The following is an 18,428-nucleotide window of genomic DNA, read 5'->3' as shown; positions in this document are numbered from 1 at the left end:
GGCCCGAGCTCCTCGCAGGCGGAGGTGGCGGGCCGCGAGGGCGGGGCGGGGCCCCGTGTCCGCCCCTCCCCCGCCCGCTCCCGCCCGGGGCATCACCCGTGCCGCCGCAGCCGGCGAGACGCTTGTCCTACAGCGCCTCCTCCTGGACGTGGTGCCAGACAGCGAGCTGGGGGACCGCGCCAGCGGGGTTCGTGCGGGCGGGGGGCTTCCCGCACCGGCGGCTGAGAACAGGCCCCGCAGTGGCCCCTGGGGCGGCCAAAGGGGGTCGAGAGGGCCCCGCGGCCGCCGTCCACCCCGCCCCCGCCCCGACCACAGGCTCGATGCTCGGGAGCGCGCATCGCCCATTAATTAGGCGAGCCCAGGCGGAAAAACCTTCAGTTTGTCCGTTTATTTACTTATTTGACCGCTCTCTGCTGAGCCGCCGGCTCCTAGGGAGCCCTCAGACGCGCTGCGCTGGGGTAACAAGATCCGAGAAGGGTCAAGCTGAAGGGTGGGTTGGCCTGAAGCTCGGCGGTGTGTATAGGCGCCAAGAGGAAAGGCCTTTTCCCAAAGCACAGAGACCAGGTTGAAAAAAAACTCTAAAAATCTACACACTTCCCCGGGAGTCTGTCTCTCTCCCTCTCTCTCTCTCTCTCTGCACTCCCAACCCCCCCACACACACTCATATCCCCCCCCCATATCTATATCTTCTTTTAGGGTGTTAAAATCTGTGTATTTCTTTTAATACCTTGAAAGATTTGGTTTTCCCTTTGGTCAATAGCTCATGTTTCCAGACTGTTTCTAGGGTACAGATTGAAGTTAGGGTGAGGTAGTGTGGTGGGTCAAGATGACTGGAAATAACGGGGTCTAGGGCAAGCTGTCTGGCTGTATTTAGGTGGCAGACTGGAGTAAGAGAAAGACGAGTAGCAGAGGACTGAGGACAGAGGGAGGGAGAGAGGAGTGGAGAGAAGGGGTTATAGGTTGCATCTTCTCCCGAGTCCACTTACCCCTCCCCCCTCCCTCGCTGTGCCGGTTCGACTCTGCACAGGCGCCACACCCCGGGCCGGCGCGCGTGGCCGGCGCGCTGGGCTCGGACCCGTGCGCGGGTGGGTGCGGCGCTGTGCGGGCTGCTGCACCGCGCACTGCTTCAGCGCCTGCCTGCAGGGACGCTTGGGCGCGCCATCTCAGGAAGGAAATAGACCTTTTTCTCCCTGGAAAACTGTATTAAAAGTCTCAAACGTCCTTTCTGATTTGCAAGTTCTATTCCGCTGAACCAACAAAATCGCCACGTTTCCAAGGTACACTCTCAAGGTTATCATTTGCATCAGCCATTTCCCATCAAGTGCACCGCTTCTCTGGAGTCGTTAAGCAAGGAGGGGACACCCTACGTTCAGAAACCACGGTATCATCCGCATTCTCTCCAACTATCAAGTCTAAGGGATCAGTTCCTAGAAAGAGGGTAGCCACACAAATTCCGGAAAAGTAGCTCTAAACTGGACTTAAATCGGAATTCCTAATTCTTGGTGGCTTCTTCCAAGCTTCCGGTGCCCTGGCGTGCCCTGCCCGGCGGCCCGCACTGCGGCAAGGCCGTAAATACCTCTAACAGCTGCCTGCCAGCCCAGAGTGAAATACTGTCTTTGTTCGGATTTCCCCTGCTTCTCCAGCTCAGAAAACAGAATTCTGGCAAAAATATACTTATTTTGAGGAGCATTTGACAGGGAAATGTCTTTGGTTTTCGGCTCTGGTGCTTGGCCACATTTATAATAGTGAACTTCATTCTTTGCTGGTTCTTGCTAAGAACACAAGCCCAGCTCTCAGCCTGACCCGCAAACACCACGGCCCTGACTTCCTATGGGAGCCCTGGTCTACAAACGGGTAGAGGTCCAGGCTGAGGACACTGGGAGTTGCACCCCCCAGCTTGTGAGTTTGTGGTTGGTTTCATTTTTTTTTTTTTCCGTTTCTTTTTCTTTTGTTTTTAGATTATCAGGGACAATGGGGCATTTCCGGCAGTGCCTTAGTCTCCTCAAGGACTAAGTAGCTAGAGGTCAAATGATTTGCACATTATTTATTCCCTTAGATGCAACTGACCATTTCATTCCAATAAGCTCTTGATGCTGCCAGGGGATTTACAAAGAGCCCCCTCAGTCCTCATATCTGCCCATGACATCACCCTCTGCTGCATAATCGGACCTGCAGCCCACCAAGGTTCCTAGTCTCTTGGGCTCGCAACAACCCTCCAACCCAAAGAAAAGTCACTGAAGCTGTGAACACAAGGGCTAGGCCACCCAGGCCAAAACTCTCCCTACCCTCCAACCCTAGTCCCAGGGGCTATTCCTGGGCTCTTCAGGCTCTGGAGCTGCCAGGGGGGGGCCTAAGTCCCCATCACGAACCTGCTTTTCAATAGGTAATGCTTTACCAATATGAAAGAATGATCTCAACAGTCATTGTACCTTAGTCGAGAAATAGACATGCCAGCTTTAAAAATACAGACATCCCAGTTTAAAAAAAAAAACAATTCAGAGTTGCTCAGTTGTGAGCTATCATTGTTAGGGATTCACAATTCTGCAACCATCAACTGACCACAAATCATGATCCTCCATTTTGAAAGGAGCGTGATTCCATCGTTAATTACTAAAAATACCGTTCTACAAAGATTCCATTTATTACTGAGAAATGCTTTAGGGCCAACAGTTACATTGCATATTTTGGAGAAGCATTAAGTCAGGATTTGCCGCTGAGTGCTTTGGGGCGGATACTCCTCCGCCATGCGCAGGTCAGCCCTATGCGCAATGCGGCAGACTGTCCAAGGGTTGTAATCTTTCACAATGTGTCTGTCCATAATGCAATAGGCAGCAGGGTTTGAAAACAGCATCCTCAAATGCCTTTCAAAATCAGTGGGTGAAATAGTATTCTTTTTCTCCCTGCAATTTTCTTTTATCTCAGATAATGTTTCAGTTCAGTAAATTTGAAGTGGAGGGGGAAATGTTATATAATATTTATTTTTAGGCAAAAACCACAATACATTTAGAGAGCAAAATATCTACTCTTCCTACTCTGGCAAATAAGAAACACACGCGATGTTTGAACTTAGACATGCTTCGCATTTCTGAAATGTCTATTGGTTTTTCCCTCAAGACCTGCACCAGATTTTCTGACACTACTACCTCCCAAAACATGCATCCATTTTGTGACATAAAATAATCCAAATCCCCCTGGCAGATGACTAGGTGTGGGAGAAATCTTTCTTAGGTTAGGTTGTTGCAAAAATTCGCTAAACACTATAGAAATAGTTAAAAATATTTAAAATTCCATCTTATACACAAGGCCCAATGAACCATACCCCCTAGAAGTTAGTTAGCAGCATTCACCAAAGCCTAGATGGACAAATCAAGCACATCTTGGGCGCACAGAATCCACCCCACCCCACCTCCACCCCAAACCCTGGCCCTTCATGTAACACCTGTTAGCCTGAGATACCTCTGACCACAGACAAACGACAAAACACTGCTTTATAACTACAGTGCCTTTAGTGACCCCCAGCAAAGCTGAGACGTCCAGGAACCACCTACACACTCTTCCCAGGATGGGGACGAAGGAGCTCTCCACCCAAGAACTGGGGTCCTGCCTGCCGCTATCCACCTCTTGGAATCTCCAGAGGAAATGGGACTTCCCTTCGTTTTATGAGTTCAGCGGGACTCCACCGGGCGTCCCAGGGGGCGCCAGCTCTGAGATGAGAATGACTACGGATCAAGGGGGGCAGTCACCCCAGATCCCAAGGAAGAGTAGGGGGTCGGGCCGGGCTCCCCGAGTTGCCCCAGGGGGTGGGTGCCTCGAGTTCCCCGGTGTCAGTGCGCGGGGCGCGAGGAGGGAGCGACTCTTACCCGGAGGCTGCAGAGCTGGAGGCGGCGGACGGCCCCGGCGGCTGCTGTAATCCATTGGGCGCGCCCGGCCGGGCGCACCCTGGGCTGCAGGGACCCCTCGTGTCGGAGCAGACGCGTCGGAACCGCGTGGCTGCGGTCCCCCGAGCAGGCCGGCCGCTCGGGAGGGCGGTGTCAGCGCGGGCGGGGGCCTGGGCGCCCGGATTCCTTCCGGCTCCTCCACCCGCCGGGCTCCCCACCAGCTCCGGGGGCGGCCGCGGCGCAGCCCGGGCAAAGCGGCGGGCCAAGTCGGGCGCCCGGCGGAGCCGAGGCCGCCGCGAACCCCGCAATCGGCGACTGGAGCCCACCTCTGCAGAGACAAAGGTTAGAAAAAGAGGGGGTGAGGCTCTAGGAAGGCAGAATGCGGGGGGAAATTCGCCTGGGAAATCAGGAAAAAGGCCGTGAAGGCAAGCGGCGCCTGCACATGACCAGCCGCAGCCAATGACGACCGCAAATAGGTCATAAAAAGGTCTATTACCAAGTTGTAAATTTTCTTCAAAACAAAAAGGAATTTACTGCAATTCCTTGCGGATTTTGCACATACAGCTCGCAAGCGCCATGTTTTTTCCTCTCTTTCTCCCCCTCTCCCCTCTCTCTCTCTCTCTCCCTCCTCCCCCTTCCCTCCTCTCTTTTCCTCTGCGCCCCCCTTTCTGGGCTCTCTCATTCTTTCTTGCTTCCAAGGTTCCTGACTCTCTCACCTTTTCTAGGAATTCTTTATTTTCTTTCTTCCCCCTCCCCTGGTTTGTCTTGAAACCTCTGCTCACATGGGCACTATATTAGGGGGAAAATGAGTGTGGTGTAGTACCTAGGAGCACTGGAAGGTGATCTTGGCAGTCAGCCCCCTCCAACTCTCCTCCCTGGGAGGGGGGGCGGATCTTGGCTTCTCCCCTCCTCCCCTCCCCTGCCCTCCCTCCTCCCCCCCTTGCTCTCAAAAAGGCCGGCTCCGGAAGGGCAGCTAAGTACTTTCGGTTTTTGCCCCTCTCATCTCCCGGCCAGCCCGCTCCAATCATCTTGCCCAGAAAACCTGGACTTTGCAGGCCAAGAAAGTGTGCTCTCCCCCCACCCCCTATCCAACATAAATTGGGGGCCTTCCCTTTTCTCTTCTGCAGCAGGAGAGTGAGTGACCTACCAGCTCAAAGTCTGGAAATGGTTTTAGCACTTGTTAACTTCTTAAAAATAACAGTTTGAACTGTCACTGCCTGGTCTTTATCTGGGTAGAAAAGCCTTTTGGACAGTCCTTGGTTAAGGGTGAAACAGTTTTTCTGGATCTTCTCAGAAACCCCTTGCATTAAGTCTCCCCTAAGTGTAAATCTCATTTCTATGGAATTCAGTTCTAATTCCTCCTCTCTTCTCTCCCTTGCTCCCCAAATGTTTGTCCATTGAAAAGACTGCTCAGTGCAATATTGAAGACGACAGGGGGTCCATTTGTTCGGGAAAAGAGCAACTTCTCATTTCAGCCTTGAAAAAAATAGCCCTTTTTCTTTTAAGGCAGGAGTCACATTCCCTTTGCACTTCTGACAAAAACTGTCCCAGTGAAACCCCCTGAAAGTAAATGGCCTTGGCTGGTCCCAGCACTCCCCTAACATTAATGCATGGGCATGGACATAGATATCCAGATTTCAGAACCTGCCAAAAAGATGTAACCCCTCCCTCCATTCCTTCAAGGACACTGTGTTTGGACTTATAGTAATACATTTATAAACATTTGCATTGAATATCTATGTGTAAGTTCTCTGTTACTAACATCCTCACACACCCAAGTAGCCCAGACATAAGAAACCCACAGCACCCTCTGGAGAAGGCCATTTTTATCTCTTGAAAAAGTCCCGACCTTCCATGTTTTTGATTAAAGGACTGACATCTGTCAGCAAAAGTCATATTCTTCTCAGTGTGCTCTAATTTTGCTGGAGGGACCATAGCAGCAGCCAGGTCCATTAAAATGTTCTCTCTCTTCCCTGTCTAGCCCTAGATGCCTGAAGGTTCAGCAAACCCCCGAGAAGCAGAGAAGCAGAGGACACAAGCTTGATGTGGAATAGAAACACCTGCATTGAAGAATAATAAAATGCTTTTAATTACACAAGAAAATGGGGCAAGTTGTTGGACCCTCCCCAGTCAGAACACTTCACGCTAGTCTACACATACAGAACTGAACAGATTGATTCTAAAATTTTCTGAAAAAGTCTCACTTGTCAATTTCCCTCATTATCCTCTCCCGCTACCCAAATAAAAGCAGAGCTTTATGACCCTCCTTTTCAGTGTGGGGAGGGAGGGCTGGGAAATAGTCTGCACTGAAAAGGCAGCCATATTTGCACTTTTCCCCCCTGTGCAGAGGTAAGCCATACCCCGGCTTTGTGGAACCCCCACAAGATGGCAGCTCCTGAACTGATTTTTCTCTAGGAATCACTGAGACCCAAACCCTCTTCAGTGTGTTTATGGAATCACGGAATCACTTGGAAGAAACTGAATCACTTGGAAGGCTTGGTTCTTTAATTCAGCATTAACATTGGAGGGTCTTAATTTTGTCTAAAAGCTTTACAGATCTCTCTACGCAGACTAAATAGTCCAGAGCAGAAAAGCATTGCCTAGGACTGCCAATGGGGTCTCTGAAAATTTATGCAAATTTCTGCAGCAAAAATCTTTGCTTGCTTGTTGCAGCACCCCTCTGATGTTTACAGATAGGAGCCAATTAGAAAGGCATCTTCTGCTCATCCCTGCTTCAGTCTGCATAAAGCACTACGATGGGGGTGGAGGTTTCTGCCCACTGTAAAAAAGAAGGTGGTGAGTGTGTGTGATGTGTAGCTCCCCAAGCTATTTGGAGACAGAGCTATGCCTTTTCCCAACTGCAAAAGGAAACATATAAACATATACCTACACTTTATTACCAACAGTTTTCTGCGCACTTATCACCTATGTGTGTGTGTGTATATATATATATATATATATATATATATATATATATAAAGCAATACCAAATTTATACATGTACAAATATTCTCAAATATACCAGTTGTTACAACAGAGCATTTTTCTGTACAGGAGTTACGATATTACTATGGGTTAGGGGGCCAGTGGGGCCAAAAGTTACACTTTTAGAGCACCACTGAATGCAGAGGAAATAAGGACTTTTTTTTTTTTTTAACCTCCCTTTTCCACACCCATCCATGGATTAGGTTCCTCACCTGATAATCTTGCACAAATCAGAGGCTATAAAGTGACTTCGGGGGAGCATTTTTGAATGGGGGACATTGGATTTTGTTATAGACAGGAAACCCTTAAATCAAGGGCAGCTGGAGTTTAGCCAGCACCAGTCTCTGACCAGCTTACTCTGGGCTGCAACCCCTCAGGCTGTTCCCTGGCTGTGCTTTCAGGAGCGGAGTCTCCTTACTCTGTATACGGCAACAGCAGAGTCTCAGGCAGTGCATAGGGCAAAACGTTTCAGATCTAAATCCAGTATGTGCGTTTGCAGCTGTCTCCTTTGTGCAAATGTTTCTTAAGCTGGGGCCACCCGGACTTAAAGTTGTCTCTCCTGGCTCAGGTCAGCAAATGCCACAGCCCAGGACTTTTTCCTGGGTAGAATGCCAGGTGGTGCTTCTCCTCTGGCCCATCCAGTGACGACATTTCCCTGGTCCTTGAAACAGCAGGCAAACAGCCTACCAACGCCTGAGGGGTGAAAGGCCTAAAACTATAGGAGTTCGTTTTCTTATTGTGCAATGAAATCACTCTGAAAATTAAAATATACCTCTTTAAAATAAACAGGCTTAGGAAACGCAAAGAACTGTTTAACGTTTACCTGGTAAAGGTGCTTTTCCTTTTGTGAAGAGACATGTTTATTTGAATTTCTCCTCTCTCCTCTTCCCCTCCTCTTCCCTCATAAAATGGCAGCTGCGGTAGCAGCCTCAAATGGAAAATGGATATCCCGTTAATAACAGATCCCAAACCCCAGCATTAGCGCCAGTTCAGTGAAATTAAACTGTGATGCAACCTGGACTCTGATTCCTTTCCCACTCGGGCCTACAATTGGAGGACCTTGTGAAGTTCAAAGCTTTCAAAGCATCTTAGAAAGGGTATTTACAGCAAGATGAAGTCAGGATAGCTTGTCCAGCCCTCTCTAGAATGAAAACCCCTTCCTCCCCTCTCTGGTTACATTCATTTATCTTTTTTTTTTTTTTTAATATAGTGGGTCCATTTAATTCCCACCCCTTTTTTAATCAAATAGAAGCTTCATTGGAAAGTTGCCTTGGTATAATATAAGCTCAGGCCATTGATCCTGACTCGGGAGAAAGGTTATTTGCGGCGCTCAAAGACACTAGTTCTAGAAAAAGATTCATTTCTTTATTAAGGAGCTAGCTATGTTCTGCAGCGGTTGTTTACACTCATTTTTTTTCTGCATTTGCTCTCGCGGCTTGTTTCAAACAGGTGAGGCCATCCTAGAGAACAGCAGAGGACGTACCAACCGACATCTGAGACACACACAGCAAGTTGGCTCAAAATGGGCGTGCAGAGTGAACGGAATACAAATAAATATGGCACCTACTAAAAAAAAAAAAAATGGAATCACAGCAGCGGCCACAGCATAGAAACCTAGCAGTTTTAGGCAACACCAAGTGTGGTTTCAAAACGAAAGTAGGTTGAAAAATGAGAGGAATCCCACAAGGCGATTTGCTAGAGTGAAAAGTTAATGAGTGAAAATGTTATAATTGGCTTTTCAAGTATTCATTCACTCTAGATGATTAAATGGCATAATTTGTACAGGCTACAGAAAAACTATTAAATGTTAACTTTAACTTTGACATTGTGCTGAAACTTCTGCCACTGGCCCAACACCATCCCAAAGTTTAAGGAAGCGGCAGAACCCGGACTACACATTACAGTCTTTAGTTAACATGTGCTTTTCAAATATTTGGCCCAGACTTTTCCCCGAGATATTACATTAACAAAATACTCAAAGAAACCTTTTAGGAGTAAAGAAAAGGCACCGGAACCATTCATTATAAAAGCAGAAAGAAAAAAAACATAAATAATACATTTTGATCAAAATAATATAAAGTAAATATTCTGCAGGCATAATTTTTAAAAAAATTAATAGACTTCTTTTAATTTACTCACCATAAAGAAAAGATTTAAAATGTTCAAGTGCACTTGTCTGATTAATAAAGCATTTTATATTCAGTTATTTAGTGCTAATCATTAGGAAGTTTACGTTGTTGAGGCAAATCACCAGTTGAGACATTAAAAATTACCATTTTCAAAATATAGCTACAAGGTCAGTATCAAATTACCCTTACATAGGTCAGCTCAAGCGCTGCTTCTATGAGATGCTAGAAACTTTTTTTTTAAACACCCCAATCCCTCTCAAAGCGAAGAAACCTCAAGAGCAGTGACATGAAGGTAGCTTGAAATAAGGTAAAGTCCTTTTCCAACAAAGAAAATAGGTGGTGTCCACCAGCATATGTTGATCATTAGTTTTAATAGTCTGTGGTAAATTTTTAAAGGTAGAAGTTAATTTGTCGGGCCCTCGGCTCTGTCTTCCTCCAGCTCTTGGGCTTCCTTTTTAGTTTCCCCGTCTTTCACCTCCTGTCGGGAAACCGGGAATTTGTCTTTGTTGTTCTCCTTTTTCCATTTCATCCTCCTGTTCTGGAACCAGATTTTTACCTGTCTCTCGGTGAGAGCTAAGGCGTGGGAAACCTCGATTCTTCTCTTCCTGGTCAGATAAGGGTTAAAAAGGAATTCCTTTTCCAACTCTAGGGTTTGGAAACGACTGTAGGTTTGTCTTCCTCTTCGTCTACCAGGAGCTGCTGATTACAACAACAAAAAAAAAAAAAAGAGGAAAATAATTGTTTAAAAAATGGAATGGTGTCTCTGTGGGTTGCTGGAGGTTTCTGGACCAGGTCTAAGGGCCGGACTGTACAGAACTCTCCTTAGCTCTTGTATATGCAGGATTTGCAGGCAAGAGGGGCAGAGAGAAGGTCCTCACAATCACTCTGTCCCCATCATCTTTACATGGTTTCTACTTTAAGGGGAAAAGTCTGTATTACTTTGAGTAAGAGCCACTGCAGCTACACAGGAGAGGGAGAGAAAAAGCGAGTTTTAAAGCCAGAACGTGAGATGAAAGTAGATTTCTCCCCTTTCCCCAGTTTGGAAAAAAAAAAAAAAAAAAAAAGGCATCCCAACCTTGTGGTCTCATCCAGGGAAACATTTGAGAAGGAGACGAGCTCTGATTTAAGTGGTCTGGGTCCTCGCCAATATTACCACTGGACGATTTACAGTCAGGATATTGTACCAGCTCGGCCTCTTGCTGGGTCGTAAAAATCGGCTGTCTCTGTAAGTTATCGTATCCGTAAAACTTCGCGGGCTCCCCGTGACAGGCAATCCCGCCACAGGGGGGAGGCGGCGGCGGAGGCGGAGGGTGCGGAGGAGGAGGAGGGGCGGCCCGGTAGGCTGCGGCCGGGCTGCCCCCGCCGGGGTGGAAGTAGTCCTGGCCGGGGCCCGGGGCCCCCCAGCGCCGCACCCCGGCCCCGCGGGCGGCGGGGAAGGGTGCGGGTGCGGGTGCGCGTGCGCCTGCGGGGGCGCGTGCGGGAAGCCGGCGGCGCTGTTGCCATAGAGCTGCAGGGCGGCGGCGGCCGCGGCGGCGTGGCGGCCGCCGAGGTCGGGCGCGAAGTGACAGTCGTAGTACGTGGGATGGACGGCCTCGCCCGCCGCCGCGGCCGCCGCCGCCTTGTACTTGGAGTACAGCGGGTTCACGAAGTACGAGCTCATCGGGGCGGCGGCGGCCGGGGGCCGAGGGGCGCGGGGCGCGGGCGAGCGGGCGGGCGGGCGGCGCGGGCAGGGAGCGCGCCTCAGCTCGGCGGCTGCCGCGAGGGCCTCTGGGGCGGCTGCTCGCGCGGCGCGGCCGCCGCTACGTCGCCGCTGCCGCCGGCTCGCCCGCCCGCGCGTCGCCTCTGAGGCCCGGCCGGCGCGGGCGCCCGGCTACTGGGCGCTCATGCCCGGCCCTCGCGCTCGCGCCGCCTCCCTCGAGGGTCGCGGGGCCTCACCCAGCCCCCGCGCTCCGCCGCCCGCCCTCTCCGGCGCGCGCCGGCCCGGCCGCCGTGGGATCGCCGCCGCCCGGGTGACCGGCCCCGCCGCCGCCACTGTTTCCTCTGAGGCGCCAGCGGCCCCGAGCGCACCGGGACGAGAAAAAAAAGTGCGCCCGGCCCACGGGGACACTCTTTGGCTTCGGCTTACAAGCCCCCGCTCTGGAGGGGAAAGGAAAAAAAAAACACCCTCTGCCCGCCGCCACCTCTCACCTCGCCCCCCCCGCGGCCCCCTCCCACCGCTCTCGTCGCCGCTGCCGCCGAGGCTGCCGCCCCGGTGCGCCCCGGCGAGGCATTTTCGCACCACGCCACTGCGCGGAGAGGCAGCGAGATGGGGGCGAGATAACCGCGCGGAGGGATCCGCGCGGAGGCGACACCATTGCGCCCGACGGGACGCCTCACGCCGGCCGGGAGATGCCTCCGCCGGCCTTAAAGGGGGCCCATAAAGCCGCACTGCCAAGGGCTGGCGGGGCCCCTGGGGCCGCGGGCGTGCGGACCGCGGCCGGCGGGGCGGGGGCGCGGCCGAACCTTACACTTGGGGGGAGGCAGGGAGGCCACTCCCAGGAGGCTGCGGAGCTGAGGACTCCCTCCCCGGGTCCCCGGGGCTGCCCCGCAGAGCTGGCCGCGTCTTTTTGCACTGACGGACGCGCGGGCGCAGCCTGTCGGGACAGTCCAATTGGAGTTGGGTCCCATCTAAGCGCTTTGAATTAAAGGCCACAAGGGTGACCCTAAAGCCGGGCTTTATCACGGCGAATCTAAGTCCTTCTTTACCAGCTGAGCGGGCCTTGTGGAAATGAGATGTACATTTACCCTTGACGCACTGCACGCCTGGCTAAGGCTCCCAGGTTAATTGATATTTAATGGAAATCATGCCCATGAATATAGTTTCCATCATTTCACCCTTGATAGACGTCAGCGCTCGGCACAGAGGGGGGAGCTGAAGAATGTGGTGGGGGGGGCATTAGCATTGCTGAGGGAGTAAATAGAAAAGCGAAGAGAAATGTTCCAGGGCGGGACGCAGGACTCCCTCAGGGGTGGGTGGCATTTCCGCGGGCGGGACGCGCGACTCCCCGCTCTCGGCCCCCGCGCCGAGCGGACCTGGGCCGGCGCCCCACCCCGACTCCCCCGGGCAGAGCGCGGGGGGCTCACGCCTGCGAGTCCCCCCCTTGGAGGCTCGGGGCCGGCGCTTGGATCCCACCGGTTCCAGGCAGCTGCAGGCGGCGCCCATCTTCTGCGAACGATTCTGGTTCACCCGCGAAGCCTGTGAAGTTGCTGCCAAGAGTGGGCGCCGGGCTGAGTTTAAAGTTACTAATTTCTCCCAAAGAAAACAATGAGAAGCCTCAGCTTGTGCATGATGTGGAAGAGCAACGTCCCCGAGTCCTGTGGGCAAGTCGAGCGCGGATCAGCAAAATATTGTTCATTTTCGAAGCCTGCTCTTTAGCCACTTTGGCGTTGCACCACCAATCGCCTTCTCTCCCCGACATTGTTTCCCCGCTCCTATTTTAATATCCAAATACGTGTACTATCTCTCTCTCGAGTGCGTTTTCCCTTGCCTACGCAGCCTTCTTCGTGGGTTCTTTGGGCGACCAAATCCCCTTTTCCCTGGGAAAAATCCACGGCTGTGAAGACACCAGGCCCACCGGCCTTGAGCACCAACCTCGCAAACACGCTGGAGCCCACAGAGGGCTCTCCTGCTAAAGCTGAAACACAACACGCCGGTTTTTCACGCCAAATGCGAAAGTCTAAAATCCCCGGACTGCCCCCACAGGTGCAGCACCCCAGAGATTTCAGCTCCCCCTATTGCTGGTGGGTTGGCCCAACCTGTGAGTGCGAGATCCTGAGGTCAGTCCGCGTGGACTGAATATCACATTTTTGCAAATGGAGAAAATTATGTCGATATGTAAAGCCATAACAAGATAATAACGTCTAAACTTTCCATTGCTTCTACAGGGAATGGCTGGAAATGGTGAAGGAAAAAAGGATTGCTAATGGATCTCCAGATAATAAAGCCATGTTTTATTTAATTTTTAAATTAGCAGGGAGTGCAAGAGACTTTTGTTATGGGGGTGGTGGAAGGTAGGGCTTTCTGTTGTTTTCTGCTGGTTGTCGCCAGATAAAACTTTCTTTAAATCGGAAGGCAATGAATCGATTTTGACTGCCAAGATTTGTGCTTCTGTGTTGCAAATGCCCAATTAAAAGAGTATTATTTTCAGTAAAGCCTTGAAACTAACTTTGTAATTGTCACTGTTTATTTCATTCTTTGGCGTGCGTGCGAGTGCATGTTTAAACCCTCAATAAATGAGTATGTTTTGGAATGGAACGAGCTTGACGCCAGATCTCAATGATAGAAATATCGTTTAGAACTGTGTGATTCCCGGGGGACGAAAAAGAAGCAGCACTAAAACTACAGAATTCACTTCTACACTTTCTGGCCTAATAAAGAAACCATTACAACACATTTCCTCTTGGGATAAAACTTTGTTTTTCAAGCATTCTGTTTGTAACATGAGTGGGGAAAGCGCGATTTACTTAGTAAACAAAGATCTATACTTTTACACCTTTCCGTTTTGATAGAATGAGGTAACTTAACCATGTTTTTTTTAGTTCCAGCTGTACCGTAGTCCAAATTTTCTGAAGTCTTGACTAAGCCCAAATTTTATACCTAACAAACACGACTGGAGAATTTAATGGGGGTACACTTCTTTTTGGTTAAATTTATCCTAATTTGGAATTTAAAATAAGATTGTAAATATTTTTAATGAAAACCGTCCTGCGCCGCAGCGCCAGCTTTACGAGATCACACAATGGAGTAACGGCGCTCTCTAGTGGCCAAACGCAACCTCGAGCCGACCGTGCTTAACTTCGCTTTTATTCTACTCAAACCAATTCCAATCTTGCTCTTTAGTTTGACTGGGGCTTGGATCGCTGACAATAATACTGCTTCATCCCTTTGATTGTCAACAAGTCAAGTGCAGCAAACAGGGGCTCCTGAATGCCAAAGATATTTGTGCTCCCAAGGGCTTCCAGTACAGTCTTTTCCAAAAGCTTCCAGGCTTTCCTTTGCCAGACAAATTAGGTTTCCATTCTGTAATCGTCCACATTAAAGGACGCGCCAGATTTAACAAAAATTACAACTTTCTAAATTTTAACGGCAACAAACTTTTAAAAAAAGGGGGCTGGGGACTTCGAAAACTAAGAAATTATGTGTTAATTCTGATAATTTTCTTCTTTTAAAGCTGTTACTTTTAGCATTAAATCGTGAATATTTGCTATTTTGTAATTTGTAATTCAGGCCCATTTTGCTGGCCAATGGCAGGGGTGAGGTGGGGGGAACTAAAGCTTTTTTGCTGGATTTCTAAAGTGGCTCTCTGGAAAAGCCCTGTTGGGTTGTGCTCATTGAATCTTCTGTGCACAATAAATGAGATTTTAAATTTACATCAAGTCAGTGTGAAATGAATTATCTGTACATTCCACTTGAATTTATTTTTAAAGCAAAGACTTTAATCATTTTAGTTGTTTCCTGCGAGCATAATCTTTTTTTCCCTCATTTTCAAAAGTGCTTCCCTCCAGTCCAGTTGTGATCTCTATTCTTTTAATAAACAAATAAAATTTCTAACAATAGTTTTCCTGCAAAGTTTGGCATGGAGAGCCAATAACTTAATCTTTTCCCACCCACCATGCCACTGCGAGAACCTCCCCTGAGTAAATGACCCAAGATCACTGGCCCTCCCACTCCCAAATAACAAGCTGGGTTAAAGAAAAAAAAAATTAGCTAGACCCAGCCACAGTAAAAATATTGTAAACAGCCACCCACACTAGACTACTTCTAATACCCAGTTCATTTTTTTTTTTTTAAATCAGAAATCCATCATCTTCTTTCTCCCCTTCCTTTCCCTCATTTTTATTTCCTAGGTGCTCACACTCACCCGAGGGCTCCCAGGCCCTAGCTTTCTCGGTCCAAAGCAGTTTTGTTTATATTTTATTGTCCAGATTTTAAGACCCAGTTTTGTCTGCATTTTTCCTTTCCTCCCACAAACACAAACATCAAAATGAGATGGTTTCAAAGCGAAGCGCCGGACCTGTCGTAAACTCATTACCTCCAGACGTCTCGCCGGCTAGATGGCTTTATGACACCTTGGTTCTTCCTGTTTTCAAAGAGCCCTAGGTATCGGGTTGGCGGTAGGGGTGGGGGTAGGCAGCACCTTCTGCCGGATCTGGGCCTTGGCTTTCCCTCCCAGCCCCCCTCTGCTTTTCCTTCAAGTCCCCTCTTTCATCAGGATCCCCCAAAACTCTGCCGTCGCCCCCGCCTTCCGCCCAGCCCAGGCAGCCTGGCGCCGGCCTCTTGGCCTGCAAAGGCCATGCTGGGCCCGAACCCTCACTTACAATGACCTTCATTTTAGCCTCTGAATGCGGCCCTCAGAGGGCCAAGCTGGGGGCTAAACACACAGAGGCTGGATGGGGGAAGGGGGCGGTGGGATGAGGGTAGTTGCAGAGGAGAGCCTTGACCATTTTGATCTGTTAAGGTCACTTTGTGGCTCCTGTGGGGAGGGGCAGAGGCTCACAAGCCTAACTGGCTCAGTCCTCCCGGAACCAGCCAGCCCCGCCAAGCTGGAGGTTGCTCCTGAGTATAGAGTTGGTCCTTTTCTTTTTGTGTGGGCGGGGAAGACCCCGGTCTGAAGGCTGGGGTTCCAGCAGCAGAGGGGTCCTGAAGTGCAGTGTGCCAAAGTCCCAGCAGCGGATTCCTGGCTCCTGGAGCCCATAGGATCCACTGGGCCCAGGGCACAGAGTTCTCTTATGTACTGAAACCAGGTTAGGGAAGGACCAGCTGCAAGGTCCCACTACCCCCTCCACCATGTGCTCTAGGCTAGGTGGACCCACATGAAGGGACACTTGGAGGCACATCAGAGAGACTTCTCAGGTGGAAGGGTCCTGGATTTTTAGCAGTGTCTCCATCCTAGGGACAAGTCCAGTGAGAATGACATTTGGCAGAGAGACAGAGAAAGCAGGCACACAGCGTTCAGGGCCAGCGTCTGGGCTCCATTTGATCAGGTCAGCATTTATTGGTAGGAAGGGTAACATTTACAACTGGTCCTCAGGCAGGAACCCCGAGGGCCTGCACCCGCGGCCGCCCCGCGAGCCAAGCACTCTCCGGTAGAGAGTAGCTCCTCCAGTGCACTGAGAATAACCCCCCCAACCCACATGAAGCCCTGGGCTCCTGGCTTAGGCCCTGTTCCAGGTCTCCGTCGAGGGCCTGCGGGCTCCCTGAGGAAAGGGGGGCTTTCTTAACCGGTGTGCAACCCAGCGGGGCCTCCGCCTGGGCGAGCCTCCGCAATGTCGTTGCTCTGCCTTCATTTTCCGAAACCGGGCGCTCTTGGGCCCTGCTTGAGCAGCGCTGGGGGCTAAACTACAGCACTTTTCAAAAACATGGGGACATTTACACAGGAGAGGGCTCCTCAAGCCAGCGTGCACTCACAAAATAAGCATTTCCCAAAGGAACCAGCGGGGCGCAAAAGGGAGGGAGCGGGACAGGGCAAAAATCCCAAAGCCACTTGGTTTTTCCAACATATTAGCGAGCAAACAGAGTCCCCAAATACCTCACAGAGACCAACCGCACAGTCACTTCTACCTAAAAAAGAAAAAAAAGTCCGAGTCGCTGGAGAGTTTCTGGAAATCAAGCACCCACAAAGGAAAAAACCCCACTGCCTTTGCAAAACAGAGCGGCCCCGCCGGCGCTGCGCTGGGTCAGTCTCCTTTGGGGCATTTCTCCTTGCTCATCTTTTTCATTTTCATCCTACGATTCTGGAACCAGATTTTGACCTGTCTCTCTGTGAGGTTCAGAATCCTTGCCACCTCATAACGTCGGTCCCGGGTGAGGTACATGTTGAAGAGGAATTCCTTCTCCAGCTCAAGCGTCTGGTATTTGGTGTAAGGACAGCGCTTTTTCCGGGTGGAGCGAGCGTGGATCCAGTTAGCTGCGGGGTTGTCTACGAAGAGGGGGGTTTGCAGAAGGGGAGCGAGGGGCGGAGGGGAGGCAGGGAGAGACGACAGGGTGGGGGAGAGAGGTCGTTAAATTAATTTCACCAAGGATGGCCGCTTTTCACAACTTGGGGTGAATTATCATAAAAAGCCTTAATGTCCGCGCACTGTTTACCGTACAAACCGCGCGCCCAGGGTAGGTGGTTATGGGAAGCTTTTTTATGGATGCATGTTGCTCGCCTAGGCTAGGGTAGGCGTCTAGACGTTTTTATAGGTTAGTAAAACTATCAGTTTTGCACATTCGAGCCTTACAGGTTTCAGCAATAAATCAGGGGGCAATTTCTTTTGCACTTACTTGGGTCAAGTTGCTGCGGTGGCGGCTGCGGATGCTGCTTCTCCTCCTCCTTCAGCGGGCAGCCCGGGCTCGGGTGGTCGCTGCAAGCCGAGGGCTCCGAGGAGCCACCCGCCCCGGACCCGGACCCGGACCCGGACGCGATCCCCGCCCCGGGCCCGGCTGCCCCGGACGTCGCTGCTGCCTTGTCCCGTAGGAACGAGTTGCACGAGAACTCGGGGCCGCCACTCCCCTGGGACTCGCGGGCCGCGGCGCACTCAGTCCGTTTGGAAGTGGAGGACGAGGACGTGGAGGAGGAGGTGGCTGGGGTCGGGGCCGCTCCGGCTTCAGGCTTAATCCCGTAGTGGCGCCCGTTGGGTGGGCCGCCCGGGCCGGGGCTGGGGCCGGGGCCGGGGCCCGAGCCCGCGCCGCCCCCGCCGCCCGCGCCGCCGGGGAAGCCGGGCAGCGGCTCCATCCAGGAGCGCACGTAGCGGCCGGGCTCCGAGGCGGCGGCGGCCAGGGGCGGCGGGGGCACGTACGGGTGGTAAAGGCCGCTCATCGCCGCCGCGGGCGGCTGGGCCGGCACCGCGGACCAAGAGGCGGAGAACACGGCAGATTTGGGGGCAAAACTACACGAGGCGAACTCGGCGGCCGCGGCGGGGCTGTCGGCCACACCTGCGGGCCTGCCCTGCGCGCCGGGCCCCGGCGGTCCGAAGCGCGCCGCGAACACCTCGTCGCCCTCATGGCCTATGAGCGAGTCCACGAAGTAGTTGCTGAGGGTGCCACTGGAGGACATTTTGAGGCGCCGCGCGCTCCACACCAAGGTTACACTGCCCGCCGCCGCGCCGCTCCCCGCCGGCGCCCGAGCCGCCGACTAGTTCGCAGGCTGCAGCCTCCACCATTGGTCGCGCGGCCCACGTGATCATATTTACCAATACCGGGAGTAAATCAGTCCGCTAAAGTGGGGGCTGCTGTGATTTTAAAAAAAAAAATCATCATCAACATAAGCCCTGCAATTAGAGCCCGCGGGCCCCGGCCCGTGCGCCCCGCTCGGCCCGGCCCGGCCCGGCCCGGCCAGCCTGGCGGCGGCCGGGGCCACCCGTCCCACCGCGGCCGCAGGAGGCGCCGGGGACTATTTGTTCGCGTCCACTTGCC

The 18,428-nt window shown here is 51.8% G+C and overlaps 2 protein-coding genes across 2 annotated transcripts; both read right to left on the bottom strand.

Annotated features, from left to right (window-relative positions):
• Window positions 1-8,975: 8,975 nt before the first annotated feature.
• On the bottom strand, window positions 8,976-10,652 carry HOXD8 (homeobox D8). The gene is given in 3 exon segments (XM_037523592.2): window positions 8,976-9,688; window positions 10,068-10,395; window positions 10,398-10,652. Coding segments are annotated over 3 exon segments (876 nt in total). The 3' UTR covers window positions 8,976-9,395.
• Window positions 10,653-15,262: 4,610 nt separating this feature from the next.
• HOXD9 (homeobox D9) lies at window positions 15,263-18,099 on the bottom strand. The gene is made up of 2 exons (XM_037522119.2): window positions 17,298-18,099; window positions 15,263-16,950 (listed from the first exon to the last, which is right to left on the bottom strand). The coding sequence occupies exons 1-2, from the start codon at window positions 18,067-18,069 to the stop codon at window positions 16,709-16,711; spliced, it is 1,014 nt and encodes a 337-aa protein (XP_037378016.2). The 5' UTR covers window positions 18,070-18,099; the 3' UTR covers window positions 15,263-16,708.
• Between the last annotated feature and the right edge of the window lie 329 nt (window positions 18,100-18,428).

Source organism: Talpa occidentalis, unplaced genomic scaffold (assembly GCF_014898055.3).
Source record: "Talpa occidentalis isolate TD23 unplaced genomic scaffold, MPIMG_talOcc4v2.1 talOcc4.3, whole genome shotgun sequence".
Classification (NCBI taxonomy): domain Eukaryota; kingdom Metazoa; phylum Chordata; class Mammalia; order Eulipotyphla; family Talpidae; genus Talpa; species Talpa occidentalis.
The sequence above is the reverse complement of the archived record's forward strand: the minus strand, read 5'-3'. Positions and strand labels throughout refer to the sequence as shown.